We start from the raw sequence: 13,883 nt of genomic DNA, 5'->3' as shown, positions 1-13,883 counted from the left end.
CCCTCAAGAATAACAACAGAAAGACCGCCCTTTATCTAATCACACCATAGAAAAAATCATCAGCCCTTCCTTCCCCGGGGCATTTGCTTGCTTTAAAACCACACATCACTAATTTCATCTGTCCAAAAAGAAAGAAGAAAAGGGAAGTGAAAGAAAAGCTCTGTTGTTGAGTTTCTAACTTCGCTACAATCTTCTCTTGTGCCCTCTCCTCTCCTCAGCTTTTCCAGGCACCATGTGTAGCCCAGGATAGCCTCAAGTTCTCCCTGTAGCTGAGGATTACTTTGGATCTATCTTCCTGCTTGCTTTGCCAGCATTCCTAGGACCAATGCAAGCAGCCCTCTACGATCGATCAGTAACTCAGCTACAGCTATGATGATGCTGGGAAGAAGGGAAAGGCAGCCTCGCTGTCCTCCTGTGTGACCTCCAGAAGCTGAGAGCACAGCGGAATGGCGGGCAAATGGCCCAGTCCTTGGTCAGATTTTTCCATAAGTAATTCTGTTTCTCACTGGACACAAGCACTTACTCCTCACTCAATCCCGGACAGTAGGTGCTCAGTGGGCATCCAGGCTTCAGGCTCTGGTCTAGGTACTGGGAACTGCTGGTGAAGAGGGCCACTGTTTCTTCCTTGTTGTACTGCCTACTTTCTGACAAAACAGATTAATCATACACAGAGAGACAAACAGATACACAAACATACACACAAACACACACAGAAACACAAACACACACATAGGCACAGATACACATAGATATAGACAGACATACACAAACACAGATATACAGACACATACACACACACAGAAACATAGACCTACACATAGACACACATACACACACAGACAGACAGACAGACACACAGATACACAAACATACACAGATACACAGCCAGACACACAGATACACAAACATACACACACACACACACAGACACACAGACACACACACACACAATCAGATGACAACAAGTTCAAAATAGAAAGAGAAACTGAAGCGAAGCCCCTGTGGCCAGAAGCCTCTTTCTAGGCTTGACAAGAGGCAGCCTGAGATGCTGAGACAGGGGTGGAAGCCAGGCATGTTTGTATGTGTGCCTAAGAAAGTCCAGACACACTTGGCCATCAGGATCTGCTCTTCCATTCCATCCCTGTGCACTGCCCTGAATCTGTGCACCCATTTCAGAGGAAATGGGGCCTGTAGCAGCCTGTGAAGGATAGAAGTCGAATGGCCAACAAGTACAGGGTGCCTCTTCCTTGAATCACAAAGGAGATGACTCTGAAAAGAGGGCCAGTCCCCCTGGTTTTCCATCCAGTTGCAAGGATGGACAGAACACACGGACAGAGTACACCGTTGCTTTCTTCAGACACACATCAGAAGAGGGAAATCAGATCCCATTACAGATTACCATGTGATGGCTCGAAATTGAACTCAGGACCTCTGGAAGAGCAGTCAGTGCTCTTAACTACTGAGCCATCTTTCCAGCCCCAAATGTCTTCTTTCTGTTGGTTCTCGGCGCCTTGTTCACTTTCAGGTGCCAGAGATTGTTCCTCAGAGCGAAGACTCCCTTCAACCCCAAGTCTTGTTGTTCCCTAAGGCTCACTTTGTTTACTAGCATTGCAGGATCATCACATAAAATACAAGTGGAGAATGTGCCACATGAACGGTGTGAGGGCACTAATAAGTGGTCCACTGTTGTACTCATGAGGGAGCTTCAGAAACAGACAGTTGAAAGGTACTGCAACTTCTCCAAAGGAGCAGAAGCTTGGGGAGTCAGGTAGAGTAAGAACACTGGCAGTTAGTTCCTGCAGAGGACCCAAGACTTACGGAATCAATACTTTCCTCTACTCTTAGCTTCCCAGCCATCTAAATACTGTTCCTGCATGCTTAGGGGTCCACAAGAGACCCCTTGGATGCCAGAAATGCTTACTCCTTACCGTGATCCTAGAAGGCAACAGTCTCCTTAGTGCAAATAAGATCAGAAAGGTCCAGAGAAGGAAGTGGACTCGGCTAAGGTCACAGAGCAGAGCCCTCGGGAGCTCTTGGGAGCTGCATGAACATTCTAGAAGCTTCCACATCACTGAACAATTTTCATTCTAGTGTAGTAAGAACACTCAATATAACTTTTGCTTTCTTCTCTTCTTGAAACAATTTCATGTTTATTTTTATGTATTGATATGTATGTGCAGGTGCAGGTGGAAGTCAGAAGAGGACATCGGAGCCCCTAAAACTGAAGTCACAGACAGTTGGGAGCCACCTTGAAGGGGGCTGAGGATCTGGAGCCTAGTCTCTGCAAGAGCAGCCAGTGCTCTTAGCTTCTGAGGCATCTCTCCGGCCTCCATAGTGGCCTTATCTGGTCACCAGTCTCAGTCTCTAGCGTAATAGTATTTATTACTTATATGATTAGCAGACAGGATTCTCACACCTTGTCCTTTAAAATCAACCCGTATTTATCAGACCAAACCCTAAATTTAGAGATAGCCAGTTGCGTTCTCAGCTATGCCAATTGCTTGCAAAAGCTGAAGTCCAAAGTTGGGTCTGATGATGCATGGCTAGAGTGCTAGCACTTGGGATACTGAGGCAGGAGGATCACAAGCCTATTAGTAATCTCCCTTCTCTTCTTCCCCCTCCTCTACTTTCTCCTCCTTCACCACACACACATACACAGAGATAGATAGACGCACACACCTAGCATACGCTGATATATTAAAGTCTATATTTTAATTAATAACCATACACTCCCACCTGCTGACCATCACATTATTATTTTAACTTCCAGGCGGCAGTGTGTTGGGGGGACCTCTAGTCTGGCTCAATCTAATCCAGAACCCACGCTGATGCTCCAGAGGACCTGGGCTCATCATATTCACAAAGTACGATTAAGTGTGCCTGTAGATGCTATATATTACAGAGCAACCATTCCTGTGTTAGGGGACATAAGAGGTGGTCCTGGTAAAAACCCAACCCCAGACCAACAGGACCCACCATAACTTCAGTACCATCTGCTGCTTGTGATAAAAGTGAACACGGCAAGTTTGCTAACGTGGGGTCTGCTCTGGCATGAGCAGAGTTGGGACTTCAGAAGATGATAAAATTAAAAAAAGAAAAAAAAAGTGATTTTGGGGATGAGGTTTCTTACTGACTTAGGGTGTAAGGCAGTTTCTATAGACAGCCTCATTTGTCTTTCGGCTATGGGGACCGCTTTGCCAGGCTGCATGCCCTCTTGGGCCACTATGCACTGAGAACTAGGTATGCAGGAATCTAGCCTGACCAATGGCACACCTCAGAATGTGACAACAGACATGACTCTCCCGAGATACCCTGAGGACACGCAGCTCCTTCCACCTGTGTCCTTATAAAACCGCTCCTGCTGTCGGTCACTCCGAGAACAAGGGGGAAAGGCAGGGAGTACAATCCAGGAAAGTCAGCACCAAGCCTCTGCCCCGGCCTCCTCTCTCTGCCGTCCCTCCAGGATCTTATCTGAGGAAAATGACCGACCGCAACACCTCTGTGGCTTCTCTTCTAGCTGTCTGTCACCTGCTAAGATGCAATTACACAGACTTCTCCCTGATTTTCAAAGTAGGCACTGTCACCAGAGCCTGAAAGAATGTCTGCCAAGACCTGCCAGCAAAGGAAGCTGAGGTTACAGTGACATTTCAAGGTCCCTTCTTGCCCTAAGGAGATCAAATAACCTGTAAGAGGCAGGATAATCCTGATTTTCAACTTCCCCCTTCTCTCCAGGAGAACCGACAAAAGGCTCTTTCAGGTGCTCTTTCCCAATTTGTTCTCGCCTTCCCCACCACCACCACATAAGTCACATATAGTCCAGGCTAGCCTCATAGCCCTGACTGGCCTTGAACCCCTGATTCTCTTGCTTCCACTTCAGATGCTAGGGTTACAGGTGTCTGTCATTATGCCTGGCTTTTGCCTGGGCCAGACTCTGCTAGAAAGGCTGGGGTGGAGAGGCGGCATATCATTAATAGACAGCTTATCTTCTAGAAGACTGGGGTTCAATTCCCAGCAAACACATGGCAACTCACAATCATCTGTAATTCCAGTTCCAGGGGATCCAATGCTACCTGCCTGGTCTCCAAGGGCAGGCACACACATGGTATACACACACACACACACACACACACACACACACACACATATATCCAAATATATTATATTAAAGTGGAGTCACTTTTTAAAACTTCCATAATAAAAACTTAGTAATTAACACTCACCTTCTCTTGAACTAATGAGTTAATAAAGATCTATATCCTATCCTTTCTACAGAGGAAATCTTCACCAATACCTCAACCTTCCCAGGTACAACTCCACTCCCTTAAAGTGCCTACAGCCACAGGAGGAAGTCTGGTATTCTTGGCTGTGACCTCAAGACTCATTTTAACATTCAACACTGAAAAAATACATATAATATGTTAGTGTCTGTGTCTCCCAAACCTTGTGCCAGCATAGTCTCTGCTCTGGGTTACCAGAAGGCAGATGGTACAGACAGTGGGTGTGTGGCCCGGGTCAGAGGAGAAACAGATGGATAGGAAAGGTCTCTCAGGCTGAGAGAACAGCACTAAGGCACGTGTGGGATCTGCAGAGCATCTTCCCTCACCACATCTCTTCACCATCTTCCCACTATCCATCCCTGCATATGTGCAGGCTTTGCCATCACCCAGTGGCCAGAGTGTCCTAACACAGGTCTGTCTTGTCTTCTTTGTTTGTTTATGTGTTTGCTTTGTTTTTGTTTTTGTTTTTTTCAAGACAGGGTTTCTCCGTTTAGCCTTGGCTGTCCTGGAACTCACTCTGTAGACCAGGCTGGCCTCTAACTCAGAAATCCGCCTGCCTCTGCCTCATGAGCAATGGGATAACGGACCCCATGCACCATTTTGTTGTTATTATAAGCGCTTGGCAATGTCCCTCGCACCATCAACTGAAAATTTGTGGTTATTTTCTATTTGTCAATGTGAGATCATTCAATGTCACAACAAAGGATCTGAGTGGATGAGATCATCAGAGTGTACTGATCAATTTGAACTCTTAAGTTGGTTGCATACAATGGAGATCTTACATTTTCCCCATTCGAGTTAGGTTTTGCGTGGCAAGCCAACGAATGTAGTCTTGACATATAGGGCGAATGGGAGCCAGTGGGATACAGAGCAAATCCTGATCTGGTGTTGCTGTGTTGGACAGGGCACAAAAGAACTATTTATCTGCTGGGATCTGTATCTGTATCTTAGACTGAAATCCTGCTGGGTCGACTTTGCTTCATAAAGAGAATCTACAAGTTATTTTCCTGGCACAGTGACATCGTGATTAAGGTGCTTAAGAAGTATATTTAGATTACTGTCTCACAGTACTTCCTTAGCATTCTCTACCTTGCCAGGATGCTGGTTAGAATTCTTGTACCCAAACACTGACAACTGCTGGCTCTGTAACCTGGGGAGGACACTCAAGTGTTCAGTTTCACAGTCAAAGAACAGGCCTGACTCCAACATTACAGCACTGGGGGGGAACTGTGGATTCGTCAAGACTAGAGATAGTATCCATACACCAGGAGTAACAGGATGCAGGCACAAGCTCGATGTCATTACAAGAAAGCAAAGAGATCCTGCAGAATTAGGGTCATTCTATATGTGTGTGCCAGTCTCTCTAAGTCAATGAAGCAAGAAACACAGGAAGGTTACAGGGCACTCAAGGTGTGTAACCATTGATCTAAATTCCTGACTCAACCAAACTAGCTGTGGGAAAATACACACTTCAGTGGTAAGGAAAACATGAATATGAAATGCGTTAGGTGACAGCAAAGCATTGTGGGTAACCTTGCTAGATACAATCATAGCAATATGGGAAGCTAAGAAAATATCTGTATTTTCTAGAATGGATACTTAAAGGGCTTCAGTAAAATGATGCTTACATTGGATTCAAAATACTTTAGTAAAGAAAAACAAGGCTCTAAATAAACGTACATGACTAAATCTTGATAATTGTCAGACTGGGGTATGACAATATATAGTATATTATATAATCATTTCTCTTTTAAGTTTGTTTAGACATTTCATAATAAGATGGTTTAAAAAACACAATAAAATGAAACAAGCAAACAAACCAGAGGAACAGAAGGACATAAGGTGAATTCATGTGATGACAGCATTCAACAGGCTGAGGCAGGAGGATTACAAGTCTGGTATGAGCCAGAACTACCATCAGTCCCAGGCTAGTCTGGGCTACACTGTGAGTCCCACAGCCTCCTGAGCTACACAACAATAACCTGTTTCAAAAATAAACTCAAAACCAAAATGATAACGAAAATCAAAACAAAATAAAAGCCTGCCAGTGGTGGCGCATGCCTTTAATCCAAGCGCTTGGGAGGCAGAGGCAGGCATATTTCTGACTTCAAAGGCCAGCCTGGTCTACACAGCGAGTTCCAGGACAGCCAAGGTTACACAGAGAAACTCAGTTTCAAAAAAAACAAAATATAAGTAAATAAATAAAATATGGCTTATTTTTAAAAATCTGTCCTGTGTTTTATAATAACAGTAACTGAAGGATTCTATGTTAAAGCCAACAAACTATTAAATAAAAAAAAACTGGACCCTAGAATTCAGATCAGCTCACATTGGCTCACTAAGGGTTCAGCTCCTCTAGTGTGCTACATAACCCAAATTGCACTGCGTAGTGTGGTCTGGGAGCATTCACACAGAAAGACATGCACACGCAAAAAGGGTGGGTTGTCACTCAGCCATTCTTTGGTCTCCACACTCCCGTTCCAAAATGGTTCCCTTATAGAAATACTCTTTGTTTTGGAATACTAGTAAAGTGGTCAATTAACAAATTCATTAGATTACAGACACATTGTCATTAAGGCCCTGGTGTGCACAAGGTAAATTTTAAAAGACAGATTCATAGATGTAAGAATTTATACCTGCAAGCACATGGTGCCACAGGACCACACAGTCGGTCGGAACCATCACTGCAAGAGCACCAGACTTTAGGAGAGCATCCATTCACTCAAGCGTCCATTCATTCAGTCATCAAATGCTTCCTGAACACCCACTCTACTCCACACATCACCCTATCCACTGAGGATCAAGCCATAACCCAAAGCATGCTGGGAGACAGGCAGTCTACATAAATGCACATAGACATATGGCTACACAGAGCTAAGTGCTGGCCAGGCAGCTGTGATGGACCCAACAGGGACAGAAACACATCTGTGACCAGTAGTTGCGAGCACCGGCATCCCTGGACTGGAGACACTGATACTAAGAACCAGGAATAACTGGTGATCAATACCATGAAGGGTGCTTCTGGGTCATAGGAATTATACAGTGTGGCAGGACAGGTTCTGGCTGTTCACTGGTCCTCTGCTGGGCTCACAAGGAGCTGTTCTGGCCAATCGCTCCTTGGTATTCCGTCATGCCAACTCTGCGTCACCTTTATTGCTGCCACCTGACACAGTAAGCATATTTATTTTCTGTCCTCCTAACTATGCCATAGGGTGAGGAATTTATTTTATTCCCTTCGTGTTGCCACTCTGTGGCACAGTCTGAGGCTTTAATGCTCAGCATCCCATGGAGATTTGGTGCATTAAGTGCCAGGGAAACATTAATAGGTACAAGGTCATGAATTACTCCAGCTGGACAGCCTACATTCAACCTTGCAAGGCTCCCCTCAGGACTACGAGGAGAGCTATTTCTGCAGCCGCACAATACTCTTTACACATCAAACATCAGGGTACCCCGGAGTAAAATAACGCATGCACATAATGTACAGCTTGTAATTGCAGCTGAGAGTGAAATTTGTGGTGCATTGGGAATGCCTGACTTACGGAATTCTTGAAGCCATGTTTGTCAAGGTGCAGTCTGTGGCCCATTAACTAGGAACAGGGCCACAGAGGCACCTATAGCTCATCTTAACTTTGATGAAACAGAACGGAAAGTTTAAGAGTGACAGATGGTGTTCTGCTTGCTGCTGGTTTTGGCTGTGTCTATAGGCAGGCGCGTGTGTGTTCTAGGTCTGTGTAGAATGTGTTTATGCTGCAGGTACTAGTCTAAAAGGCTGCAGATGCTGAGTGACCAGAGCCGTTCACAGACAGTTATCTGAGGGCTGCCAGAATGACCAAGTCGCTTTTGGAGGTATCTATTGGGCATGTAAGTCATCAAGCTTCAAGGGCAAGAGACGAATCATCGCTGGTCCATTATATAAACACACCAAGACTGTGCACATGCTGTCTGTGGATCTACTCTGAATATGTCAGCAGCTGCCACGTTTTGGCAAACAAAGGCTGTAAATCAAAGGGACAGCAGTGGCTATATGAATAGAATATGTACTCTGTAAGTATATAACTGTGTACAGGTACATCACACATTACAATATGCATTATAGTATATGTTATATAAACACACCTAGGTGTGCAATATGTGTTGGAGAAAACTATGCTACACGAACATTGTATAATACACAGGATCACAAAATCTACATTCCAAATGTCTATAGCATATGATGTGTTTCCACTGCACTGGATAAAATAGAAGCTCAACAAATTGGGCTGGGGAGATGGCTCAGTGGTTAATTAGGAGCTCTGGCTGCTCTTACAGAGGACCTGGGTTTGTTTCTCAGCATCCATATGATGGCTTATGACACCTGTAACTCCAGTTCCAGGGGATCCATTACCCATCATTATAGGTTGGTTAGTGCTTCATTTTTATCAACACTGAAATATTTAAGAAATATTTTGTTCATATATTTTTTTCTCTCTGGGTACTGCACACATGCGGTATACACTTATACATGCAGGCAAGACATTCATATATCTATATAAATAAAAGTAAGTCATTTTAGGCTCTATTAATTATATATTACTTTTTAAATGTGTCAATTACTGTCAGATTCACTTAATATAGCCTAATAGATGTTTATAATCTAAGATGGACCTAAATCTATCAAGGCACCTAAGTGGATTTGTTGATACTGAGCCCTTCTAAAAGTAGATTTTATGTATTATGACAAGAAAGACAACTGAGCTTGGCATGGTGACACATACATTAAGTCCAGCAATCCAAAAGCTGAGGCAGGAGGTTGGAGAGTTTAAGGCCAAGATGAGTTACATAGTGAGATTCTGCTTCCACCAGAAAAAACCAAAATGTTGGGCATGGTACCTCATGATTGCCATCTTTGAGCTGGGGACACTGAGGCAGGAGGATTGCAACAAGTTTGAATTCAGTTTGGGCTACAGAGTGAGTTCCGGGCTAGCATAGGCTACAGTGTGAAACCTTTATCTCAACAAACCAGGACTACAACCAAAACCACCACCACCACCAACAACAACAATAACAATAACAACAACAGAAAGAAAGAAAGAAAGAAAGAAAGAAAGAAAGAAAGAAAGAATAGAAGGAAGGAAGACAAACAAACAGAAGGAAAGACAGACAGACAGGCATGGCAAGACAAGGAGTGATGAGCAAAGAAGGCAGAAGCCAGGGAGACCATGAAGAAAAGGACTGCCCTGTTAGGAAAGCCTGCAATATGACCAGGAAGTCACACCATAGAAATCTCAAGCGTTTCACCCGAGCCTTGTTAAGATGTAGGGTTTTAGAGTTTTGTTTTTGTTTTTAATGTTTAATTAAAATACCCCAAATTTTAAAGTTTATCCCTTAACTTATGTACCTATCATATATTGACAAAATTTTCGAAGGAGAAACTTCCCTAGTTCATACTCCAGAGACCTCAAAAATGAAGAGGCCAAGTAATGCCTAGAGGAGACTTTATTCCTAGAAATAGACACGTTATCACCACATCCAGGTATCTAAAAGTATCAGTAGAGACGGCATTACGGAATAACTACATTCAGTCTCCGGATCTTTCATAAGTCACTTTTAATAATCCATTTCTCCTCTGTTAGAGCGATGTACTCTAAATGTGTCCCACTTACAAATTAAGCTTTTCCTACCACCATGAGAGAGTTAAACAGGCACCATCCAGGATGCATGGAGTTAACTTTGTCATGGGAGTTTCATCTCATTAATCTTTTGGAACGATTATGTGATATTTAATTTTTCAGTCCAGGGAGACTAGGAGATGGTTTATCTTATAAAAGTGCCTGACATCAAGTCCGATGATCTAAGTTCAACTCCTGGGATCCACATCATAGAAGAAAAGAATTATCCCCACATACTGTCCTCTGGCATCTACATAATGAATACACATGTATGCGCGTGTTCTCTCTCTCTCTCTCTCTCACACACACACACACACACACACAGAGACAAATAAAGCAATAAATGTATTTTTTTAAAAGGCTCTTAGTGTTGGAGAGATGGCTCGGTGGTTAAGAGTGCTGGCTGCTTTTTCAGAGGACCCAGGTTCAGTTCCCAGCACCCACATGGTGGCTCACAACCCTCTGTAACTCCAGTTCCAGGGGATCTGATGCCGTCTTCTGATCTCCCCAAGTACCAAGCACATGGTGTGGTGCACATATATATTCGTAGAGTAACACTCATAGATATGTATAAAAAAAGATAAACTTTTTAAAATCCAGTCTAGAGAGAACATATCCAACAAAGGGATGGTTGGCAGGCAGTCTGGACCTATTTAATGTTGACCAACACAAACCATGACTTTAAATTCATTAACAAAAAAGAAAAGTATTTTATGTTTTAAATGCTAGAGAAGGCTAAGTCAGAAAGCACAGGAAACAGGATAAATTTAGGGTGCTTTCCACATTTAGAACAAACCGCAGGGATTTACACAAGTATTTAGAATATATCAAGCTTATACTGAAATATCAAATTCTGTAGCATCAACGATTTTCCAAATACTTCCAATGTGTTCCCTTGGGGTCAGCCATTTTCCAGCACAGACATGCAAAACTCTTTAGTGTCGTTTGTGTGTACAGAAAAATCCCTATCACATCCCAGCTGCTTGTCCATGGAGCCATATGAAGGTAGAACTCTTACTCCTAAGATGTTACAGACCCAAACAGAAGGCCTGAGAGGCCTTGGTTCCTGTCTGAACAGCCATGTTCTAAGTCAGTCCCTGTGCCTGGAGGAAGAGGCTCCCCTCCCCCACCCCTGCTCCCCACACCCCCCGCGAGACGAAGAGGGGAAGTCTCCTGCTCTCAGTGTGAAAGCTCTCCACCACCCCACAGAACAGCCCTTCAAACCTACCCAAACCTTTGATGAGGCTGATCACACAGGATCTTCTCCAACAAGCCGTTGTAATCTCCATGGGCCTGAAATGAAATCCAAACGGCCCAGACGAGCAACCCGGACTACGTTTCACAGCCAAAAAGCCTAATGATGGGTCCCATGGTCCCACTGCTCACAGCTTTCATAAGGTCCAACGTGTATTTTTCGTCAGATGAGGGAAAACCTACAGTAGAATAAAACTAAAACAGGCCTTCCCTCCAGGACGGGCTGTTCATACCAGCTGCACAGTGAGCTATAACTCAGAGTGCCCCGTCTGTCTATATTTATCCAGGAGAACATACTATACTGACAGATTAGCGAAGCCGCTCCGGGCACTCCAGGAACATGAGCCTGACCCACAGTCCACGCAAACCAGATACACGTGCCGCCACGCAGAGCCTACTGGCACGGCTTGTGTCTCCCTGTGCTGGAGAAAGCTCCTCAGGGCAGAGATAAGACAGTGTGGATGAGAAGCAGTTGCTCTGGGAACCAGGGCCTCTGGGCTACAAGTACAAACAGCTTTAAACAGCTTGCATTCGTCCAGACAAAACTCAAAGTGGAGAATTCCTGCAGGAGCCAAGAGTCAGCGAGAAACCACATGCCCTAGAGGGAAAACAGACACCTGTTGATGCAACTTGTAAACTTCAAAGGTGATTGGTTTCAAATATGATGATGATAATAATAATAATAAAGAAGCTAGTATTTACTAATATTAAGTGTGTGCCTCAAAAGAAACCAGCAACAGGCTAATGAACCAAGGCGTAAAGGAAGTAATTGTTTTTGAGACAAGGTTTCCCTACGTCTCACAGGCTGTCGTGGAACTCAATATGTAGACTAGGCTGGCCTCGAACCCACAGAGCCTGTCTGCCTGAGCCTCTTGAATACTGGGATTAAAGGCACAAACCACAACACCCCAGGCTGTACAAGTTGATCTTTCAATAGCATTATTCTCAGAAGAATTCAATGAGGTCAATGAAAATCTTCCCCAACACAGACACAGCTGTGAAGAGCCGGAATCCCAAGTCACTTTCTATTCTTGACTGGGACTAATTGAATGTTTTTCTTCAGTAATGGAGGCTGGAATTACAAAGCAGCATGGAAGGAGAGGGGCCGGAGGAAGCGGACACATTCCCCGGGGAGGGGAAGAATGTCCCATTACCAAAACGGACACTTAGAGCGATCTCCGAGAGGCCAATGCCAGCAGAGATGCCCCCCTGTCCCCCTGTAGCCTGCATACTTGGGACTCAGAGTTTATTTTTACAGAGCTGACTGTGACGGCAGTGTGGCATCGGTGACACCTGATTAAAGAATCCAAAATAATTCGAAGACAACACTGTGTCTGTGGAGGTGTCCACGTTTGCCAGACTGAAGTTTGGGGTTGTTCTTTCAGTTCCTAACTTGAAAATACATTTTGTTTTTTGTTTTTTTAAGTGTTGTTTGTAAGCCTCGAGGTTCTTGTGTTAATAGCCTTACAAGTGGTAAGATCTGTAATTCAATTCACAGAATGCTGCTTGAAACAGTGGACATAGAGGAAAGATGACTTGTTTATTTGTTTGCTTGTTACGGTGGCTCCTGTAGCCACAGATGCCTAGTTGGCCTTGGGCTCATTGCACAGCCTCAGATGGCTTTGAATTGAAGATTCGCCTGAATTTCCTTTTCAAGGGCCAGCGCTTGTTTGTTTGTTTGTTTTGAGACTAAGTATGTAGCTGAGGTTAGGATTGAACTCCTGATCTTCCTGCCTTCGCTTTCCAAACACTCAAGGTTATAGCCATGCACAGACAAGCCTAGATTTTTGTTTTTTGAGACTATCTCACGTTATGTTGGCTGATCTCAAAACCCTGATCCCCTGCTTCTGTCTCCTAAGTGCTGGGTTTTACAGGGTGGTACACAACTCTTGGCTTATCTTTCACTCCTTGTACAGATGCCAATTACCCAACAAAATAAACCAAAGAGAATAGAAAAACAGGCTAACCGCCCCCCGTGTATGTGTGTGTGTGTGTGTGTATGTGAGTGTGTGCATGTGCAATTGCACACACGCATGTGTGTGCATGTACAAGCTTGAGTGTAGAGACCAGAGTCTACAAGAGCTGTCTTCTTTCCTTTTTGAGATAAGATATCACACTGAACCCGGAGTTCACTGATTAGCTAGTCTGGATGGCTACTGAGCTCCTGGGACGTGCCTGTCCCCCACCCCTCACTCTCTCACCTCACCAGCACAGAAACTCTTGTCTCCATGTCCAGCGTTTTCATTGAGTGCTGGAAATCTGAACTCAGGTGCTCACGCTCACCCACCAAGCCCTTTACTGACAGGGTGGAATCCCCTCAGCCAATAGGAAGGAGCTACCTTTCACGGTGGAATTGAACTTGATTCGGACCTATATGCTTCCCATATAGTAAATGGAAGTCTTTGCTGTTACCTTAAAAGACAGGCAACTGCCACTCCAGAGGGAGCTGATGGGAAAGACTAAAAACCACTGCCTATGGTCATGATTCGGATTAGCTCGAGTGTCACTATATTCGTTGATTTTTTTATTCTATCACCTTGCTTTCTTCATATGAATTACAACTGCTAAACAACAGCCATCTCAGAGTCCTGCTCTAAACAACAGCCATCTCAGAGGTCCTACTTAAGAATCTGTCTCTTAGAAGTTTTAATTTTTTTAAAGGCAGAAATGTCCCCAAAATGAAACCCAGCCGGCTGACATC

The 13,883-nt window shown here is 44.2% G+C and overlaps 1 protein-coding gene across 11 annotated transcripts in view; it reads right to left on the bottom strand.

The window, feature by feature from the left end:
- Fry (FRY microtubule binding protein) overlaps positions 1 to 13,883 on the bottom strand; it is a 379,136-nt gene that overhangs the window by 190,913 nt on the left and 174,340 nt on the right. Inside the window, exon 1 of one of the 11 annotated variants that reach the window (XM_006504931.2) lies at positions 11,157 to 11,897. The exons of the other annotated variants lie outside the window; for them this stretch is intronic. Within the exon in view, the coding sequence (XP_006504994.1) occupies positions 11,157 to 11,217 (61 nt within the window). The 5' untranslated portion in view covers positions 11,218 to 11,897. Of the gene's footprint in view, positions 1 to 11,156; positions 11,898 to 13,883 lie in introns of those variants that run through there. 11 annotated transcript variants of the gene reach the window in all.

Source organism: Mus musculus, chromosome 5 (genome assembly GCF_000001635.26).
Source record: "Mus musculus strain C57BL/6J chromosome 5, GRCm38.p6 C57BL/6J".
NCBI lineage: Eukaryota > Metazoa > Chordata > Mammalia > Rodentia > Muridae > Mus > Mus musculus.
The sequence above is the reverse complement of the archived record's forward strand: the minus strand, read 5'-3'. Positions and strand labels throughout refer to the sequence as shown.